Here is a 22687-nt window from a genome sequence, read left to right as displayed (position 1 = left end):
GGGTTATGATGGATCCTCCTTGCGTCCGCGTGGCCACGGGTAGGAGACATCTTTGCACCATTGTTCGAAGTTCTTCGCGGCTAATTTTTTATGGGGCTTTTTCAACAATGAGCTATGGCTTGTTTTTACGATTTAGGTCGATTCATAACGGGTTGGACAAATGCACAATGAACTAATAATGTGCATAGAGCGCTTCGATAACTTATATACTGTATACGGTATACCAACGAATAATTATCGTGTAGCCAGCGTTCACAAACTATGCCCAACGATAGCCGAACTTATCCATATCGTGCGGCAGTTTATCTTTGCCGGTGACGTGGGGTTTGTTATTCATTGGCTGCCACTCAACGATTTAAATGGCTGCATCTCCACTGTTGAAAGTAGACGCTTGCGCTCAACAATTGGATTTTTTTTTACACTCAACGACTTTTAAACGGTACCACTCAACTATTTTCATTGTTTACAATGAACGATTTAAATTGCTGTCACTCGCCTTTGTTTTTTGACGCTGGCACTCGGAAATTTGAAGCGTTTCTTCTGAACGTGTTAAAACGCTCAAACTCGACTATTTTAAATAGACGCTGCCGATGGACAATTGGAATCATAGCCAAGCTAGACATCGAAGTGTGAACATCCTCGTCATGCCGAAGAAAAGTTTGAAGAATGCTGCAAATAAGTGTCCTGGCCGTGGCCGTGGACGCTGACGCAAGGACGATCCATTATACCGACGTCTTTCAGCCTATGAGTAACTTAAAAGTAATGTCTGTCGATGTGTGGCAACGATCGCATAACCTGCCAACAACACGTTAATCATAGGTTAGAAATAAGTTTCGGGTACGCTAAACATTACCTCGGCGTGTCTCAACTTATGATTAACTTACAAGTGGCATGTGTTGACGTCTGTCAACGATCGCAGACCGTGCATACAACTTGTGGCCAGCGTAGCGGAACGTGTGAGTCATACGCCGGCATATGTCGTGAAATTTCAAGCATGAAAAAATTTGAGGACAACCAAAAAGTACAACGTTTAAAGCCAACGTACAACGACGTATGGCAGTGTTTTTCAGCGTGCTCTCAATGTTATCAAAACTTACCCATAACGTATTCAACGTGTGCCAGCGTTTTAGAAAAAAAAATTCAAAAATCGGCATACGTTGGCTAAAACGTCAAAGTGTGACCGGGCCTTTAGACACATTTTTCTTAGGTCGGCATACACTGGCAAGATCGCCAAGGTGTGACCGCGATGTTGACACTTCCATTTCTACGGCAGTTATGATTCGAATCGTTGTGCGTCAGCCTTTTAATAGGCTACGTCACGACATCGTCGGCGATGCGTGCAACGCGCTATGCCTAAGTTAGACTATCGTTGGGCATCGGTTGTGTAGGCCGACAACAGGTTCAGCATTCATTGGTGTAAGTTATCTATAACACAACGAAACGTTCTGTGTCCATTACTAATGCGTTATACATAAGACCAAGTCGCTATGAATACGTCCGAATCTTTAAAAAAAAAACATCAAAAGTTCAACGTAAGCCAGCGTTTTACATAAATTTTAATACGTTGCCATCGCTGGCTAAAACGTCAAGGTGTGACTGGGCCTTATGCAAAACAAGGCTAGTTGGTGGTGAGTGGCCATATTGAAACACTGGAAGGAAGAGCGAGTTGTTTTGGAGAAATTAGCGACAGCGCGTAACTGCGATTCAAATCTTCCGATGAGACAAACCACAGGCTCGTTTTTATTACAAATTCAATACCTATTGACGTTCTCATAAGTGCTTTTTCATTAAAAAAAAAGAGTCGAGTCAATTTTTTGTATGCAGAGTCAAGGTTTGTGGAAGAGCCGCAACACAGAATGGATCAGGATGCAACATAACAAATTTGAGCTCCAGTTGAACTCATTTTTGGTTATCTATATATGCTTGCTCTCTGGCAGGACAAGTTAGATAGACCTTGGGTTTGAATCTGGGCTGAACTATAAACTGCACCTTGGTGTTTTTCATGCAGGGCGAGGCATCAGTGTGTGCACCGTCCTCCGTCCTTCGGATGAACGTTAAGCTCAAGGACACATCTACCAGCACGAGTCATTGGTGAACGATAAATATGGAGTTATCGCCGGCACCCTGAACAAATTACAAATTGCTGCCCTGACTGATTGCTGGGAAGGAAATGGCAAACCACCCAACATAACCTTTGCCCCACAGTAACTACTTTGGCAGCACCGACACTCTGTTAAGCCGGGGGGGGGGGGGGGAGGCAGAGTGGGTGAGGATGCATTGAGAGCAGATAGGAATTAATTTAGGGAAGAAGAATGGAAAAAAAACATAGAGAAGAAAGGGCATCAACATTTTCACCATCTTCTATGCATAATATGTACAGTATATGGTATCTTCATGAATTGATAATGAGAAGTAAAAGGCATTGTTGTAAAAACAATGTGAAACAATTGACAAATGAGTTGAATTAAAATGGAAAATGGAAATGAGACTTACATTTTATTTTTCTTTGCAAAACATATTTTAAAATGCTTCTGCACAGGAGACTTATAAGAAAATAAATCAACGTCAAATTACAGTCAGCATCAGCAGAATAAATACTGAGCCCTGGGGTGCACACACATAGATGACCTGACAGAACCCAAAAATATGACCGCACGCCCTGAAGCTCACCTTGATCAGGAGCAACAGTCACTCACTCAAACCCCCCTTCGACCCTAATTTTTTTTAATGCCGTGAACAAACTTTAGTACATTATGGGTGATGAAGGTTGTGGTCAACTTTCATCGAAATCATGTGCGTAGTTTCGGAGAAGAGAGCAAATACCTATTTTGGGGGGTCAATAACTCCCCTGTATACCCCCCTAATTGGCGCAGATTTTGATGCGGTCAATAAACTATCGGTCGGCATCAGATATGAAGCTTGTGGCCAAGTTTCATCAAAACTGTGTGTTTGGTTTGAGTGATAGTGACTGAAGTGTTTCTTTACTGACTGACTGATTGATTCACTCACTCACTCATCTACGGACACTGCTCGATCGCATAAGTTCACGGGAGTCCAGGTGAGCTAAAAATGAATTGGAAAGAGAGCAGCACAAATTAGAGGACGACTAAAAAAATCTGCCCTGTCGTCAGCAAGCCTTACTGTCATCATAGCCTCACCACATGTGTAATTACGCAGTCAATGTTTTGGACCAATATCACCATTAGTCTTAGAAGTCAGTTGCATCCTGCGCTGCGGGCAAAAATGTGTTTTCTTCTGAAGTTTGACAGCTAAATGACAAATATGCTTTATAAATAACTTTTATGTTTGTCTCTTAGCAGACGTGGGGTGGAGTAATGGTGAGAGCATACGCACAGAGTTTGGGAGATCATTGGTTCAAACCATGGCCGAGTCACATCAAACCCTTAAAAAATGGTACATGTTGCTTCCTTGCTTGACATTCAGTATTCAAAAGGATAGATAATGGACAAACAATACTGGGAAGGCAATGGCAAACCACTCAGCATAACCCTTGCGAAGAAACTGCTTTGGCAGCATCACCAACACTCTGTAAAGAGTATGGTGCATCAAAATAAAGAATAAATCGTCTATTAATTAACTCTACTTCATTACTTGCCACAGGTGTCGATGACTAACTCGATATTGTGTCTCATCAACCACGATGCAGCGAACACAAGTTGCTTTTTGCGGTATCGGCTTTCGGAGTGGCCGTGCGTAAAAAAAGGAAGTTAGTTTGGATGTTTAATTAATTATTTGACAGGTATTTTGGTGACAATTTTTATTCTTGGGTGGGGGAGGAAGGGGATTGGTTGGGAAGGACATTGATGTTGAGGTTTTTGATAAGACTAGTATAAAAGCCTGTCAAAAATGATGGGTTGGATTTAATTATTTTTTGTAATATTCAAGGAGACTGGAAGATATGATGTTTTGCAGCAAGAAGCATTATTTCAAAACACTACATGGACAATGTGATCCTAATTTATCTTCTGGGACGTTTCATTTTGACAGTACAGCCTCGTAAGCATCAGGTGTGCATATATATATATATATATATATATATATATATATATATATATATATATATATATATATTCTGTATTCATTAGACATCCTATAGATGTAAATGAGCACTCATTTTACTCTTCGTGCATTGCACATCACGTGCAGCGAATTTGACATCCCTGTGCCTTGCATATATTGTTATTTTTAAAACGCTTCTGTACACCACCCTTGAGGCTCGGTTTGCAAGTCACCGTCTACATTTCCAATGGAACAGACGTAATTAATCTTTTCTGAAAAATGTTTTTCGATTTTTTTTAAATCTTGAAAAATATACCGTAGTGAACACGCAGTCATGTTCAAAGATTAGCCTTTAAAACCCTTCTTAAATAGTCCTTATGAAGGGGGACAGACAAATACACAGATACACAAATACACATTGTGTTTTATATAGGTCAATAATACATTTTGCAGAAGTTTATGGTGATCATTAGGGGTTGCCGGTGTGAACATGCAAATTTCCCAACATCATTTCTGTGTGTAATTCTTATACAACTCTTCAACACTGTACCGATTGCAGTCCATCTCAAATTGGTTCAAATGAGCGAAGTATCTCTCATCCACAGCTGGTGTTTTAGTAATCAAGATTTTTTTTGGTAATAAAACACCTGTGTTCAGCTATGCTGCGTTGCACAGCAAAAATTCCAAAGAGTATCAAATCATTCCCAACCTCCTTAGAAGGCACTACAAAAGGTGGAGGGTCGAGCTCTGATGAACCCCATCCATTTCACCATTAACCCATTGCTTGAACGGGATTAAGGCAAAGCATAAGTAGCTGCCATGACACAAGCCTCAAGTATCGCAAACCTTTGGGGTTGAACCAATCTGTAATCCTTTTCTTGTTTGAAAACGTGCAAACAGTTAACGCAACTAGACCGAAACAAACCTCTCTCGAAAGGGCAACGGTACGAGTCCAAGGGTTCCTGTTTGAAATCATAAATTGCAAGTGGGTTTTAGAATCCGACCAACATGGTCCATTGGCAATGGTATGTTAACAACTGCTCGAGACCGAACCCACGATCGTCACGTATAATCTACAAAGCAACTGTGTCCCTTTCATCTAAGCGCAAGTTGTTCAATTGTGGAAAGATTACAAACACATTCCATTTATATTTCCCATATCTCTGAGAGTGGAGTTAACACGAGCACCCAATGCGACACTCCATCCTCGACCTCAATTTGGGAGATCTAATTTTGCCACTCAGCACTGTGCCTCACTCTGGATTAAATAACTACTTTCGTGGCAAATGACTTCATCACAATAAATTCATGGCCTGTTGCAGTGTCAGCAAAGTAAAAGGCAGCTTCATCTCAGCTTTGAATGTTTCACTTTGAATTGCTACTGCGTGCTAGTATCATGAACAGACTAATTTGGGGTTCGTTGTATTATATGATAAATAGCACAATCTTACAGCAGGTAAGAGTTTACAAAAAACACACTTGGTGTCATCGAGAAGATCCATATTCAAAACTAAAGGCACTGCAAACCAATATGGCCACTCAAAAGGCAAGGCTCAGGTCTGACGTTCGACCACCGTGCGATCTTCATCCGGGACTGCGCGGGCATCGTGTGCCCCGTATTAGTCGTCCTCCTTGTGCGGAGAGACGTCACGTGACTGCAGTAAGCAGATGAAGAGATCTATAACTGCAGATATGAAAATTCCTAGGTGTAGTAGGCTATGATGAAACGACGTAAGGTATCACCATCTGCTTACATTGCAGTAACGTGATGCCGCGTCTCCATTGGAGAATACGTGACACCCACCGCACGATGTTTGCATAGTCCTGGATGAAGACCATTCGGTGTTGGAAACGTCACACCTGAGATTTGCCTGTTGAGGAGCTATACAAGCTTGTGGTGCCTTCAGTTTTGAATGTCGGTGAGAGCAATGAGGTGTAGCTATGGCCTAGGTATGATGGGCCAAGTGGACCACTCATGTTACATTATTGGAATGATAAATGTGTAGGCCTACACCCCGACCCCACCTCAACAGATCAGAAAAACGAATGGAAACCAAAGTCTGTGCACAGACACATGATGCACACTACACACTGCCATGGAGCTGAAACACCAATAAAAATGGCATCATTCGGCTCAAAGCCACAAATGAAAACCTTACATCTGGATAATAGGGACTGCTTAAAGACCTGGATAACGCAAGACGAAGGGTGATAAAAATACAGGATTCGACTATGAAGCATCGAATTATTCATCCACATACATATAGCAACAGGCTCAGGATTACCAATTGCCCTCAGGGATTACCAATTACCTCCACCACCGAAGGTGAACAGATGTTATGTTTTCACCGCTGTCTGTCTGTTTGTCTGTATATTTGTCTGTGAACAGGATATCTCAAAAAGTTGTGGACTGATTCGGACTAAACTTGGTGGACAGGTTGGGTGTGTGACAAAGACGAAAATTCGATTTTGGTGAAGATCCGGATCCAAGTCCGGATCTGATAATTTTTTGATTTTTCTATTTAAATAACAAGCTCAAATGAGCTAAGATCCTCATCCTCTTAATGATGACGTCATAAACACGAATGTGACGTCATTGTGATGTATCAGGTTTGCGATAAATTAACTGTGCTAATGCCCGACTTGATTCCCGCAAACAAAATTCAAACAGCTTGCCTAGTTTCAGAGATAATGGTATAGGCGATTTCCATTAGCGAAGATATTTTGACGTCATAACTTTTTTTTCTCGGAGGAATTTTCAAAATCGGAGATGGTTACTGTCTGCGCAGGGAATTTTTATACATATACGCCAAGTTTCAGGAAGTTTCGATGAAAACTGTAGGCTGTGAAACAAAAAAGTCCACAAGAACAACAAGTGAGTAAGACTTAGAGATCCTCCACGAGGATCTAAAAATGAAGAACCGGAGAATGAAGGACAAGAAAGGGAGGGGAATGTAAGAGAGGTCGGGAAGGGAAAGGCAAATAAATTTTAGGAGTATGTAGAAGTGTTGGGACATGAATGGAGAATACAGGGGAGAAGTTGAGGGAGGGAGGCTGCTGGAAGGGTCAACATTTCTGTGACAATTGAGGTACACAGAGTTGGCACCGAAAGAGAAAGGTTATCTTCTTTCGAAAAGGAAAAGTGTCCGTCTGTCCATGTGTGTGTCGTTTGGTTGTTACCTCCATAATTCGGGTTTCCGAAGGTCTCGACTCGAAGGTCCTTCCAGGACTCGAAGTATCCACCTTTGTTTCGGTGAAGGATCATGATTCATGGGCTAAGTTGTGATGTTGTATTGTTCTCAGAGTTTTGTTCTGAGGGCTCTTTTCAGGATCGTCACCGAGCCCCGAACAGCCTCTAACTGTAGTTTGTTTGTGGTAATGTTCACAGGGATGGTTTGCAGGATCTCCATGAGGTTCTTCTTTATCATTCCCATTGCTCCAATTATCACTGGTACAATTTCGGCATTCTTCAGCTTCCAGGATCTTTTCACTTCATTCTTGAGATCTTGATATTTGGTAATTTTCATGATTTCTATTTTATTTAGACCAAAATCACAGGGTACTGAAACCTCGATTAGCAATGGCTTTTTCCATTTTGTATCTGAGTACTATGTTCAGTCATGGTGCTTTGTTTTCCATATTCACTCTGGGTGAGATCATTAGATCGTACGTGAGCATTATGTTGTTGTTTTCAATGACTGATTTTGGTTTGTGTTTCCATGAGTTTTGTGGAACTGGGATATTGAAATATCTGCAGATGTGCCAGTGGATTGCTGTTGGGGTATACACCTTGGGGTTTCCTTCCCTTTAGTGTATGTATGCTGTTCGTGGTGCCGAACTCAGCTCGTTCTCCAACGACTGCAACTAAATATTTGCGCTTCAAGAGTATGAGCGATCATACCGGTTGGCTACAAATCAAATGGATCTTTGTCAGTTGGGATCTGTGACTTTTGAGCGATGTTACAGTTTACACATCAAAAGCATAACGTTTTTGAAACTTGCATTTCAAATAAACAGATACAAAGTCAAATGAGGAAGTTCACAATTATATACAATGTCCAACTCCGATTCCCGCATTGGGTTGTTTCCACCCAGTGTACCTGTCCTGCCGGCTCAACTCATGTGTGTTCACCTCATCCTCCGGTGCTGTCGAACCATCGAGTCCTGTTGCCTCATGTTGTTCTCTCTCGTGGGCTGGCCCGTTCAGGATGATTGAAGAGCTCAAAGGAATTCTTTCCCGATGCCCAATCTTAAAGAGTTTTAATCAATCTGATTATAATTGGCTCAATACATTAACAACCACTCTGGACATTAACACCTCGTGCACTCATCAGAGTTAAATCCAGCATGGGGATGATCGAAACACACGGCTTGTCACATGTCCCCCATCTCTCTACACCTCCCTATCGCGGGTTTAAATAGCATCACAGAACAATCCCATGCCTTCCAGCAAATGCGATTCTCATTCATATTGGAAGCTTCATCTGAGAACGTTCCAACACCATCATAAATCTTACTAGGAAGTTTACCAGTACAATACTGCCATCCAGTCAAAATTAGCTCGTTACATCAAGCAGTTTATAATATGATTCACCGATTCATGTTCCAACAACTTATCACATAAAACCATCAATTTTAATCGTTAATGCATAGACATTTACTAATGCTTCTCCACAAATACCACAGCATCGAGCTTTTAACTGACACTTACTCGACACACCTTGTGCCTTTGTGTGTACAGCTGTTCTGACGTGAGGTTTTTACATCCTGATCGGAGGTGGTTCGTACTTTCTGTTTCTACCTTGCAGAACATACACTTGTCCGATTGGCTCAGTCTTGCCATTTTTGTTAAAGGCATTCATGTAGTGTCTTTGGTCTTGGGCATTTCGAATGATCCATTCTCCATTCCAATTGAGCTGACCTCTTAGCCATTCTCGTGATCCTTCTTTGTCTATACCCAATCTGCCCAACTCTTTTTTTATATTTCCCTGCTCATTTGTCTTTCTCCCAATTGTCACGATATATCTGTTGATATTTCGACTTGTATTTTCCTTTTGTATTTTTTTGCAATTGGTGGGTTGTATTTGTGGACATTTCGGTTTGGTGTGAGACATCTTCTATTCACATCTATTTTTGAAAGTTTTTTGCAAGGTGAGTGAGAGATACCTTTTCTGGCTTGTGTTCATATTTATGTTTAAATTGTATTCGGTAGTCTGTTGAACTTTTCACGTACTCCACTATGTACTCTGCTCTGCTACTTTCCGACAGTCGTCGCTCTGTGCACTTGATAGTGTTTCATCAGCCCCCCCCTCCCACCACCTTTCTTTCCTCGGCAGGTACATTCTCAGGATGCATTGATTTTTGAAGAACATTGTGTGGATAGTGAGGGGTTTCCTTATTCTGATATCTCGTTTTCTGATTTCTGCTTGTGGCCAGTTTACTATTCCACAGCTGTATTGGAACACTGCTACTACTGGTCTTACCTTATCTTATTAGCCAACTCTTCCAGAGAAGGTTGTTCCTCATTATCCTCCTCCTCTCCTCTGCCCCTCTGTTCCCCTTCATCCTTCTGCCCATTATCATTTGTCCTTTACTTCCCTAAATGTGCTGTAGCCATGAATCAGTCTCCGCCACCACCTATCCCCCACATTTCAAATGCAGAGCACGTTCTGCATGCGAGGATGTCCTCCATCCCCTCAGCATCCCAGCTTTCATTATTTTTTCTCTTTGCTGTCCTGCTTAGGCCTTTCCTTTGAGACAGGCAGGCAGCATCATCATAGCTTTGCACTTTGATGCAAGGCTTTGCCTCTGTTTTGGGAAGGTGTAGCCGTTTAGCTTAGGCCGAGATCACATTTTACACGGCGGCCGTGGGGTCTCCAAAATCTGCGGCCACTAGCAATTCTACGGCGGCTGCAGTATTTCCACGGTCACACAATGTAGCAGTCACATATGTTTTTATTTTTCGGGTAGCCGCACGGCGTGTTTATAAATTGTGGAGACCGAAAATGTGGGGGTGCCGTACGGTCTTTGATTTGATATCGCACGGTGACCTTAGGGCGTCCCTGCGGCGGCAATATAATTTTCAAGGTAGACGCAAGGAGACCTCTAGGTGCCCACAAGGCGACCGCACGGGGGCCTAAGGCGAACGTGCGGCCAGACGGACGGTAACAAGTGGGTATATATACCATTCCTTTTTTTACTGAAATAAAAATATACCAGTATATATAACTGAATATACTATAACTATAATATACCGTGGTCCCCCAGAATCCGAACGGCCAAGCTGTTTGAACAAATTGGAATCCGAACAATTTTTTCGAGAAAGTTTGGCCCTAAAAACCCAATACATTTTAAAAAACCGAAGAAAACGCAGCGTTCATGTTTGTTCACGTGTCTCCCCCACCGGTTCGACCCGCATCTTCGCGCTCTGTTCATTCAGTTCGCCGATGGAAGTACTCAGTCACATTTGCTCTACGGCGAGGATACGGCGGCCGTACGCCCTCTGAATTGACAGAAACGTGCGGCGGCCGCAGAGAAATTGAGGTGGCCTCAGGGTGGCCCTACGCCGTTTGGCTATATTTTACAGGCCGTAGGGGCGCCGTGGAATTATAACTGCGGAGTTATAACTTTTTTCATATCTACGCTCGGAGTAGCAATTCGACAAAGCCAAGCTATGACGTAGATGTGTTCCACGTCGACCGTACGTAGGGCGTACGGTGGGCTTGCATTTTCTGTGTGGCTGCCGTAAGCTCTTCTTAATGAAATATGAATTTTCCCAACCCCCAAAAAATTACGGCACCCCATATTTTCTACCTCCACAAATTTATAAACACGCCGTGTGGCTACCCGAAAAATAAAAACATGTGTGACTGCTACATTGTGTGACCGTGGAAATACTGCGGCCGCCGTATAATTGCTAGTAGCCGTAGATTTTGTAGACCCTCCGGCCGCCGTGGCAAATGTGACTTAGGCCTTACCTCGTGTTTTCACCTTCATTTTTTTTTTTAAATCATCTTGTGTTTTAATTATTAACAAAAAAGCAATCCGATCACGTGGTGTGACGGACTGTCAGGCAAGGATTGAATTTCACAGCAAAACCGATTGTAATTTTTTATTATCCATGATTACGTCAGCCCGATGCGTTTGATGAAAGTGATTGTGGTTCTGGGGGCATCATGTTTGATGAGCTGCCCCGGGGGCAGCGCTCTCGCAGAGTGCGTGAGCGATCGAAACCCAGGCCGGACCTCGAGCCTGTGTGGGCCTTTGGATGTGGCGATTGTACCAGTTTACATACAACACACCGCCACCGAAGGTCATTTACTCATCCTATTTTACCTTAAACATAGGGAATTTCAGTTTAAAGTGTCTTGAAAGTGGGTTTTCTTTGGGTCCACGAACAGATTAATTCACTTTGCATTATTTCTTATTGGGAAAATATTTTTTGAATCCGAACTTTTTGCAATCCGAACAGCCTCCTGGAACGAATTAAATTGGGATTCTGGGGGCACCACTGTGTATAGGCAAACACCTATACTCTGATCTCTATCGGTAGCGCACAGTGGACGCACGGTCGATGCAGACTGCCACAGAGGCCTACGTAGGTGTACGGCGGGCGTAGGGGAACCGTGCCTCGACCTTGCGTTGCCCACAGGTAGTCACACAGACCGCAAGGCCACCGTACGGCGACCGTGTAAATAGTGCGGCCGCCGTAATTTTTTGGGGGTTGGGAAAATTCATTTTTCATTGAGAAGAGCTTACGGCAGCCGCACGGAAAACGCAAGCCCACCACACGCCCTATGTACGGTCGACGTGGAACACATCTACGTCATAGCTTGGCTTGTCTAATTGCTACGGCGAGCGTAGAAATGAAAAAAGTTATAACTCCGCGATTTCATTCCACGGCGACCCTACGGCCTGTAAAATAGCCAAACGGCGTAGGGCCACTCTGAGGCCACCTCAGTTTCTCTGTGGCCGCCGCACGTTTCTGTCAATTCAGAGGGCGTACGGCCGCCTTATCCTCGCCGTAGAGCAAATGACTGAGGCCTTAGCTGGACACACCCTGGCTGCCTGGTGTGTCCACAGAGACTTCACAGAGCTTTCTCTGTTGGTGGCCTGTGACCCTTTGTTCAGAGTTGTTTTTCTAATACTCTCCAACACACTAGCCCCATGTAGTATCAAACACAGAGCTCCTGTTGCACCATTTAAGACCCCCAGGGAGTTCCCTCAGTCTTTTGCATCAGCCTTTCACACCACGCAGTATTTCCGTCATGATGGTCCTGTTCGCGTTCGCTTTCTTCCTGCTTTGGGTGCCATCATAAGGTCCGTTCAACATAACAACCGAGATTTTAGGCCTTGCCACTTCATTCAGGGCCGTATATCCTGCTGTTATAAGAGCCATGCTCACTTTTCTTACCTTCAGGTCTGTACGGCGACATCTCTTTGATTCCACATCTGTGACGTCCCCATTCCTCATGGTCTCCGAAAACTCAAGGACATTTGGGAGAACCCTCGGCTGTTTGTACCATGCAGTATCTCCACCATGATGGTCCCACCTGCTTTTGCTTTCTTCCTGCTCTGAGTGTCATCATACGGACGATTCATCGTCCTGACTGAGATGGTAACCTCGTCACTTCGCTCAGGACGGCATATTCTGCTGCTACGAGCCATGTGCCTCTCTCAATATTTGCTCCATGCAGTGATATCTGTTCGAGCACTGTGCGTATTAATTTCGTGAGTGCGCCATACAATTCCCATCTCGGCGGCGTGGACCTCTTCTCCAAATCACATTGCCTTGTGCTTTGCAGCCTTTCAATTCCATAGTCGTCTACTCCTTCGCTGCCTCTGTTACCTTTCGAGGTCTTGACATCTTTTCTCTTTGGAATGGAGGTCCGTGAATCATCACAGGTAGGATCAGGCAGTGGAATCGTCGAGAAAGACAGGGAGGAAGAAACGAGGTGTCATTGTCACACCACCATCTTGGTGTGTGTGTGTGTGTGTGTGTGTGTGTGTGTGTGTGTGTGTTTAGCATGGAAGAAAAGATATTAGAGTTGTTCGGGTTCCAAGTCGAGTCTTTATTAAGCTGCAACGACAAACCTCGACAAAACCACTGCCTGGAAACCCTGAAACGAAAAATTCCCCAAAAAACCAAAGGTCAAGTGTATTCACTTATTTATGTGAAACCAAAGACAAAATTATGCTGGTGTGTGTGTGTGTGTGTGTGTGTGTGTGTGTGTGTGTGTGTGTGTGTGTGTGTGTGTGTGTGTGTGTGTGTCAGTGTCACACTTTATTCCAAAGGAATCCTGCTATCATAGAACAATACAAAATGGTACCACTGGAAAGCTAATATAATCAATTTACTTGGAACAAAAATGTGTGTCCGATTAATCACGAAAATGCCTGTTTTAAAAGCCCATCTTTTGTGGGAGGGAAGAGGAAGAAGCAGGATTTGGAACTTCCAACGGTCCCATATTTATTATTCCATGATAGCAGGCACATTTTAGAGTAAAGCGTGATGTTCCCTGATGGAAGGAGCAAACAAATTTATATCAAGTAGAACTTTTCGAAGCAACAAAAAAAAAAGTGGTACATTCAAAGTGCACTGCCCCCATGCCAAATAAATAAATAACAAATCCTCCTGCGCGCAACATCGCCGGGGAGCTTCCGACGCCTGGCGACGCCGCCTTACATCAGATCATGTTGTCGGAATTGGGAGGGAGCGATGTACAATAATTGATTAATTGCATAATTAAAATAAATAAATAATGAACGTAAAATAATTGATTTCTTAATCAAATGGCTAATAGCATACCAAAACCACCACTGTTTCATCCGAATCTGTAACTTTTTTGAAAATTAAGTAATGAATCGAAAAATTAAATGTTTAATTACTGAATCAATAAATCAACAAGTTGAGGTACGTTCAAAGGACACCGCTCCCATGCTAAATAAATAAATAAAAACCAATGTCACCCGCAGGGTGACCCGTATCTTGCCAAAAGGTGACCAAGTGTGACATCTTTAAGGTCACACTGAGGTGAACAGAGCTGCTATCCACGAGGAGCGACTCCTTGAGGAATATCTGCCTATGAGAGATTCCGATGAGAATCGTTCTACAGAGTAACCATGAAAAATATGCGTTTACCTCATAACGTCACCAAATGATGTCATAATGTCTCAAGCTTGACATATCTAGAAAGCACTCATCGACGTGTTCAATTTGAGGTATGACACGATATGGTACCTAAGATTTCAAAATTTGACCTTGGGGCCAAAAACTTTCGACCTCCAGCGCTAACCATGAAGGTAAAGGCCGATCGCCACCAAAAATTCATCAGCTGAGCGCCAGACCATGAACTATATTCCCATGAAGTTTGAAGACGATCCAATCAAAATTACTCAAAAAATAAGGGTTTCGTTGACTCCCCTGATTTGCAACAAAGTGACCTTGACCTTTGACCTTCAAAATTTTATGCGCTGGAAGGGACCTCTATTGGCCTCTGATAAGCGAAGTTACAAAAATTTCCAATGATAACTCTGCTCTGCAGAGTGATCGATACATGATTACAGACAAACAAAAAAAACAACAAAAAAAAAACATACAAGCTGACTAACATATCTTGTAAAAACTTCGTTTTGGCAAGATAATAACAAATGCTCCAACGCGTGACATTGCTGGGGCACCTTCATGGAGACAGAATTGGGAGGGAGCGGTGCACTTCTGAGTTAAATATGTATAAATAATACTTTGTTTATGTGTACAAATGTACAGTCCTGGCCAAAAATATTGTCACCCTTGCACTTTTTTCAAATGATGTGCCATTTCTTCCAGAAAATTGTTGAAATTAAAAACTCTTTTGTTCTCCACATATGTATTTCTTTCGTTTGCAGTGGAACAAAACAAAAATAGATGAAACATTACTCAATCTTAGGTTAGTCCACACAGAAATCCTAAAATGGCCCGGACAATATTATTGGCACATTCTACAAGTTGTGAGAAATAATTAGATTTCAAGCTGGTGATTCTCCTTTACTTTGGATTTGAACTCACCTGTGGTGAGTTGCAGTTGCCTGCAATATAAAAATCACTCATTCAGTCAGTTTGACTGTGTCACTTTGTGTACCACAATGAGCATGGAGAAAAGAAAGAACACCAGAGAGTTGTCTGAGGAGGTCAGATACAAGATTGTAGCCAAGAATGGACAATCTCAAGGCTACAAGTCCATCTCCAGAGACCTTGATGTTCATGTGTCCACCGAACGCAACATTATCAGGAAGTTTAAGGCCCATGGCACTGTCGCCAACCTCCCTGGACGTGGCCGCAAGAGAAAACTTGATCAAAGATTGCAGCGAAGGATTGTTCAAATGATGGAGAAAGCACCTCGATCAAATACCAAACAGATTCAAGCTGACCTTCATACACAAGGTACGACAGTTTCAACTCGCACCATCCATCGCCAACTCAATGAAAGGGGGCTTGGTGTTTGGGTGTATCGCTGTTTGAGTGGCTCGATGTTTAGGTAGCTTGGGTGTTTGGGTATATTGTTATATACTATGGTAGGAGACCCAGGAGGACCCCACTGCTGAGAGAGAGACAAGAGAAAGTCCAACTGGAGCTTGCCAAAACATACCTGAACAAGCCAAAATCCTTCTGGGAGAATGTCCTGTGGATAGAGGAGACCAAATTAGAGAAAACAAAATGAAGCCTTCAAAGAAAAGAACACCTTCCAAACAGTCAAACATGGAGGAGGTTCAATGATGTTTTGGGGTTGCTGTGCTGCCTCTGGTACTGGGCACCTTGAATGTGTGCACGGCATCATGAAATCAGGAGACTTCCAAGGAATTTTTGAGCGCAATGTTCAACCCAGTGTCAGAAAGCTGGGTCTCCATCGAAGGTCATGGGTCTTGCAGCAGGACAATGACCCCAAAAACACTTCAAAAAGCACCCAGGAATGGTTCAAGACAAAACGCTGGACTGTTCTGAAGTGGCCAGCAATGAGTCCAGATCTAAATCCCATTGAACACCTGTGGCGAGATCTGAAAACAGCAGTTGGGAGAAGGCACCCTCCAAATCTGGGAGAACTGGAGAAGCTCATTCATAGCTATAGGAAGTTCTTGACTGCAGTTATTTTGTCCGAAGGCGTTGCTACTATATATTAAATCGAGGATGTCAATAATTTTGTCAATGCCATATGTTTTTATTTTCTCATTTAAAAGGATATATTAAGTTCTGAATCAAAAACAAAGGTTCTGTAATATTAACAGTGAAATAAATAATTGTGGAGACCAAATACTTTTGTCAATTTCATCTTATTTTTCGAGAAAATTGTGTTATTTGGAAAAAGTGCAAGGGTGCCAATATTTTTAGCCATGACTGAACTTTTGAGGTAAATGTGTACAAATGATACTGACTCACCTTGCAGCATATGGAGACGGATTTGGGGTGGAGCGTTGTACAATATTTGATTGATTGATTAATTGCATAACTTCATAAATAAATAATAATCTCTCAACAATTGATTTCTCAATCAATTGCTTTTTTGCATACCAGTACCTAAACCACCACTGTTTCATCCGAATCTGTAACTTTTTTGAAAATTGAGCAATTCAACGAAAAATAAATAATTAATCGATTAACTGATTTATCAAGAAATCAAAAATAACCTTTATAGCCAAATCTCTTGTTCACTGCCATGTCCAAATATCAGTTTCCTCGCTCAAAAGGTGCCTCAGGTATTGCCCAGATGAGAAAGAACAAAAATAAGAAATTAATAAATCGATAATAATTAAGTAATTAATCAAAAAAATTAAAAAATAGTTTTTGTCAAAGCACATCTTCACTTTTGTCCCCAAACTGCAGCTTTCTAGAAAAAAGGATGGCTGAGATATCACCTGGACAAGTAAGAAATAAAAGAAGAAAGAAAGCAAGAAAACAAATGGAGTAAAAACTGAGTACTGCCTTTCTTCGGTGCCCGGCGATGATGTCATGCATCGCCTACATATGGAATTGAGAAGTGGTATACAACAAATAAATAAGAAAACAAACAAACAAAGGAGCGAAAACTGAGTACTCCCTTCCTTCCATGACGTCATGCATCGCCTGGATATGGAATTGGGAAGGAGCGGTGTACAATACTCTTTATAGCCAAATCACTTGGTCACTGTCATGTCCAAATATCAGCTTCCTTGCTGAAAAGGTGCCTGAGATATTGCCCAGATGAGAAATAAAGTAAATAAGGAATTAATAAATCGATAATAATTAAGAAATTAATCAATTAATTTAATAATTACAAAATAAAAAAAATGTTTTCTTGCCAAAAGCACATCTTCACTTTTGTCCCAAAATTTCAACTTCCTCACTCAAAGGATGGCTGAGATATTGCCTAGAAAGCAAGAAAGAAAATAATTAATTGATTAATCAATTAATCAAAAATACACTTCATAGCCAAACCACCTGGTTACTGTCATGTGCAAATGTCAGCTTCCAAGCTCAAAAGGTGCCTGAGATATTGCCAGGATGAGAAATAAAATAAATAAGGAATATTAAATCGATAATAATTAAGTAATTAATCAATTAATTAGTTAATCAAAAAAAATAACAGAAGCCATTTTTGCCAAAGCACATCTTCACTTTTATCCCCAAATTTCAGCTTCCTCGGTCAAAGGATGGCTGAGATATCGCCCGGACAAACAAACAAACAAGAAGTTGTCGTGCAAAACACGATACTTGCAAAATCCATAAAACAAATTTGACCTCAAAAATAATTGGTGGTTGAATTCAGTGACCTGATATGCAAATCCTCTTCAAATTTCAAGTCAATGGGAAGAAAATTGAGGATTTTAGAAATACCAACTTGGTTGTCGATCTTGGGCGTATGTTGACCTTTTGGTCGATGTTGACCTCAAAAATAATTGGTTTAATATTGTGACCGGAAATATAAATCCTTTTCAAACTTCAAGTCAATCAGATGAAAACTGAGGATTTCAGAAATTCGGTCAATGTTGACCTTTTGGCTTATGTTGCCCTCAAAAATAACTGATGGTTCAATTCAGTGACCTGGTTTGAAAATCTTCTTTACATTTCAAGTCAATCGGATGAAAATTGAGGATTTCACAAATTTGGCCGATGTTGACCTTTGGCATATGTTGACCTCAAAAGAGTGACTGCTATATCACATGGTCATGTAACATGGGGTAAAGTTTCAATTTCCACTGCTGAACGGTTTTCGATGTACGCTCAACAAAAGGCAGACACGCATGACGTATGACATACGGAACCGATCACTTAACCCTGCTTTTCGCTTCGCGAGTCCAGGGTAAGAAGAACAACAACAAGGCATTATCCTTTGTATAATTCACAGACTGGTGTTTGCATGTTTCTTTGTCGTGCTACTGCTCCTCCAGTTGTGGGCTAATTACATCCATACTTGCTACAAGGGATCAGCGTGACACCAAATGGTGTATAGGGGTGTTTGTATCTTTGCCATGCTTAATGTTGGTGTTGGCTTAATGGTTCGGGTGGTGGGCTTTAGATCCTTGGGTCCTGAGTTCAAATCCCACTCAGCTGTTGAATTAATACCAGGTGGGGTTAACTCAGCCTGTCATCCTTCCGAGGTCGGCAAAATGATTGCCAGCATGCTGGTACACTGTGTCGGAGTGGCGACCCGTCCAGGATTGTGCCCAATAGCTCAGGAGACTGCTTAGGCAGCACCAACGCTCTGCACAGAGTATGGTCCCAATCTCCTCCTATCTTTGCCGGTGGTCTCGGTGGTCTTGATGGGGTGGGAGGAGAGGGACGACGTAAATTATTTTTGTGAAGGTGTATCATGTAGCGCCACTCCAGGTAGGGGAGGGTATTCCAAGTCCCCACCCTTTAAACTTTAAAATATTCCAGTCCCCACGTTTTCCAGTGCAGGAGGTGTTTTTAATTATCAGCAGTTGATATGTTTTTGCTTCATGCATATAACCCGGGTTATTTTTTTATTTTTTTTGGGGGGGGGGGGGTGATTGAGGTGTCCGTTGCCTATACACCACCCAAATAAAGCTATGTGCGAGAAGAAGTGTTGCATGCTTGGAACAACATTGCCTGTAAGCAGGTACTCTGCTAGTAATGTAATTTTTTTCAAACGTTTCACTTCATTTTACATTATCACTGAGACTTAAAGGTAGATATGCAACTTGTTTGTGAAGTGCAACACACTGTCTTTTGATCAAACCCATCAGCGAAATGACAGGTATGCACGGATAGCAAATATTATTTGGTACGATCGTAAAAGTACTTGCCTCATGTTGCAGGATGTCGATGTGCACACAGTTATAGTGTTTTGCAATTCTTTAATCCACTTCCTATTGTACGTTCACTGTGTCAACCTCATTGGTCCAATGACCTGACACTTTGAGGTGGTCACAGATCGGGAGGCCTTTTGGCCAATTTCATCACAACGCTGGAAGAAAAATTCCAGGAGCAACTCACCATTTCTTGGTGAACAAGATTCTGCTGCCAACAACACTGCTCCATGTCGATGGCTTTCTTGCACCACATTTTCACATTGTTGAAGAGAGCCTAATGGAAATGGAATCACCAAGAGCAGCGTTAGCCTGGCACTTGTTAGTTCGTGCAACATCTCGTTCTGCCGATCGGTACAAAAGAATAAAGAAAAAGGAACCTGTTGTTGTTGGTTGTAATAGTCTTGATTCTCTTGATTCTCTTGATGGCTCAAATACAATGCCTCTCCAAGTCGAAGGACTTCCGGATTGTCCATCTTCTGTTCTGCAGCTTTTTCACCTTGTTGTGCAATTTGTTGACAATCTGCAGAGAAAGAGACTCATTCTTTCATTGTACAATCTCTGGCTTTCGCGTATAAAGAAAGCCTTTGTTTTTCTACTTATCAATGTTGTGATCATCGGTATGGTTCTTCCAGCATCCTGACAACATTGACAGTTGATGAGCTTCATTGTAGTTTGAGTGTAGTTTTGAACGGTTGATGACGATGAATAGGGATGGTAAAGATTCTTTCACAACAACGCTTGCTTTTAAAGCAGAAATGTCGTGACCATCTGAAAGTTGCCGTGAGGCATTTAGCAGTCAACCATAAAATATGCACCGGTACCACGTATGAGTGAGACCAAAGGTCATTCGTGAGCCCATTGGGTCTTATTACCTTCGCCACCGAAGGTGGACGGGGGTTAATGTTTTCTCAACTGTCTGTCTGTCTTTGAGCAGAGCATTGCAAAAAGTTGTGGACGGATTTGGCTGAAACTTGGTGGACAGATTGGGTGTGTGACAAGGTCAAATTGAAGATCTGGATCTGGATATGATAGTTTTTTGATCTTTCAAGTGAGTTTTCAACATTGAGAGATCGGGCCAAAAACGACAAAACAGCATGATATGTGGATGAGTTGTGGCAAAATTTGAACTATTGTAGGTGGATGAGTGAGTAAGTGACAATAAGCAGATTAAAATTTTGGTTAAAGTATGGATGCAGATCCGGCCTATCAGTGGATACATAACATAAACTGTTCAGCCTGGTGGATGTATGTGCTCCACCGAGTGTCGTTTCAGTTGACAATACAATGACAAGCAAATTCTCCTGAACTTATCTTGGCTTCTAGAAATTTAGAATCTTTAATATCGCTGCCTTCAGCCAAATTTGAACCCAGAACGTTTGAGAAGTTAATCCAGCTTCCTCACCGTGAGGTAGCCACAGCACCCATCATCAAAAAGTTGAAGAATGAAAGTATATTTGAGCCTGATGACCCATCTGGAGGCTAAATTCGAGCTCAGTTTCACTGCTGCCATGCATTAATTGCTTTGAGCAATATAGTTCAAGTGGAAATAATACAAAACGAAAATAATAATTTTTAAAATGCCATGTTTACCCCGAATGCAATTCATTGCAATCTGCGACCTCTACTGTTAAATAACACCGGTGGCATTTACCCGACATCGTGGCCAAAATGCTTTTCACAGAATGCTGTCAACACAAGTTCAAATCCCCCACACTGTGTAAATTTACCTCCAATCCGATGTACCATGCTCTGTGTTATAGAGCGTTCGTTCTGCCGAAGAAGTTTCTTGGCAAGTGTTGTAATGAGTGGTTTGCCATACCTGTCCCAACAGTAGTTTCAGCAGGAATTTGTAATTTGTTCATGGTGCTGGCGATAGCTCACCTATTCTTCGCGAAGGACACCATGTGATCTTTAATGTCCACCAACTAATGCTGGCAGACAGGACGCCCAGTTCAACGTCCATCCGAAAGACGGCGCACACATTAATGAATCTCCCTGTCTTTGAAACACCGGGATGGGAGTTTACAGTTGGGTCAGGATTCAAACCCAAGCTAAAGAGCTTAGCCAGCTGAGATCATCTGCTAATTTGAGACTATTGGGGCAAATTCAACATTGCACATTACATGTTGTGATATCACCACCACGGTATGTTCTTTCTATTATTAATGGCTAGAACTTTGCCGAACAGGTGGAAGGTACAACTGGCACCTTGACCAAACGCTGAGAGCTGTTGTAAGTTAGCTAATAGCATGTGTGCAGGAAGTCAGGAAAAGAGATAATTATATATCAAACACCAGTCTTGGTGTCAACAGTTTCCTTCCATGCAAGCAGGGATGTTGTTTGGAAGAAACCAGCACACACTCGAGAAATAAGTAAGGTAATATTTTGGATAGAGCCAATGACTGCACAGTCTTAGCGATGACACAGACCACCCAGGTCGAAAAACCAGTTAAAACCAGTACACATTTTCAACTGGTCTCTATTGGTTCTAATTGGTCTTTAACTGGTCTCTATTGGTTTCAACTGGTACCAGTTAAATTCAGTCAGAATTCCAATTTCCCAGTTGAAAAAACCAGTAGCTCATATTTGTACCAGTTAAAGTCTTACTGGTTCCAGTTGATACCAGTTGCAATGTACTGGTCCCAGTTGATACCAGTTGCGATGTACTGGTCTCCCAGTTGATACCAGTTACAATGTACTGGTCCCAGTTGATACCAGTTAGTTAAATACAATTGTATTTCAACTGGTAATATATCACTCTATTCCAATTTCCATATTAAAACCAGTAAGAAACCAACTGGCTTTACTGGTACCAGTTGGCTACTGGTTTTCAACTGGTACCAGTTGACCAGTAAGCTACTGGTCTTTACTGGTTTTTTGACCTGGGCAATAGCGTTTCCTTCACAAATAATTACCTCTGCCACCTAGGTGGACGGAGGTTATGTTTTCACCTCTGTCTGCCGACAAACAAGGTCTGCTTGTCTGGCTGTGAGCAGGATATCTCAAAAAGTTAAGGACGGATTCATACGAAACTTGGTGGACAGGTTGTGCTTTGTGAATTAGGGTTTCACTTTTTTATGGACCTTTTTACCTTTTTTGGGGGCAGCCACCCTCAACAATCCTTTTTAATTTGACCTTTTTAGAGTTTTACAAACAGATAATGACGAATTGATTTGATTTTGGTGAAGATCCAGATCTGGATACCAGAATTTTTGAAAAGTGATTCTTCACCATTGGGTCTTCGCCTTCACCATACATCCTGGCAGAGGTATGCGCTTCACCGAGTGCCATTCCAGCTGAAACTGCCACGAGGCCAGATATGATGATCCACGATGGAACGACAAAGAATATGTCATTCTTCCAGAACTGACGGTGCCAATGA

The 22687-nt window shown here is 42.1% G+C and overlaps 1 protein-coding gene across 3 annotated transcripts in view; it reads right to left on the bottom strand.

The window, feature by feature from the left end:
* Positions 1 to 13051: 13051 nt before the first annotated feature.
* LOC147035654 (uncharacterized) overlaps positions 13052 to 22687 on the bottom strand; it is an 89571-nt gene continuing 79935 nt past the window's right edge. For 2 of the 3 annotated variants that reach the window (XM_085846002.1, XM_085846009.1), the window contains 3 exons: positions 19683 to 19825; positions 19490 to 19579; positions 13052 to 13139 (listed from right to left, as the gene is read on the bottom strand). In XM_085846002.1, coding sequence (XP_085702128.1) covers positions 19733 to 19825 — 93 coding nt within the window. In that variant the 3' untranslated portion in view covers positions 13052 to 13139; positions 19490 to 19579; positions 19683 to 19732. Of the gene's footprint in view, positions 13140 to 14476; positions 17400 to 19489; positions 19580 to 19682; positions 19826 to 22687 lie in introns of those variants that run through there. The other variant, XM_085846015.1, reaches the window with a different exon arrangement.

This window comes from Eptatretus burgeri, chromosome 1 (assembly GCF_056783735.1).
Source record: "Eptatretus burgeri isolate ZD-2024b chromosome 1, Ebu_testis_v1, whole genome shotgun sequence".
Classification (NCBI taxonomy): domain Eukaryota; kingdom Metazoa; phylum Chordata; class Myxini; order Myxiniformes; family Myxinidae; genus Eptatretus; species Eptatretus burgeri.
Note: the sequence above shows the minus strand (reverse complement) of the source record. Positions and strands in the feature narration are given on the sequence as shown.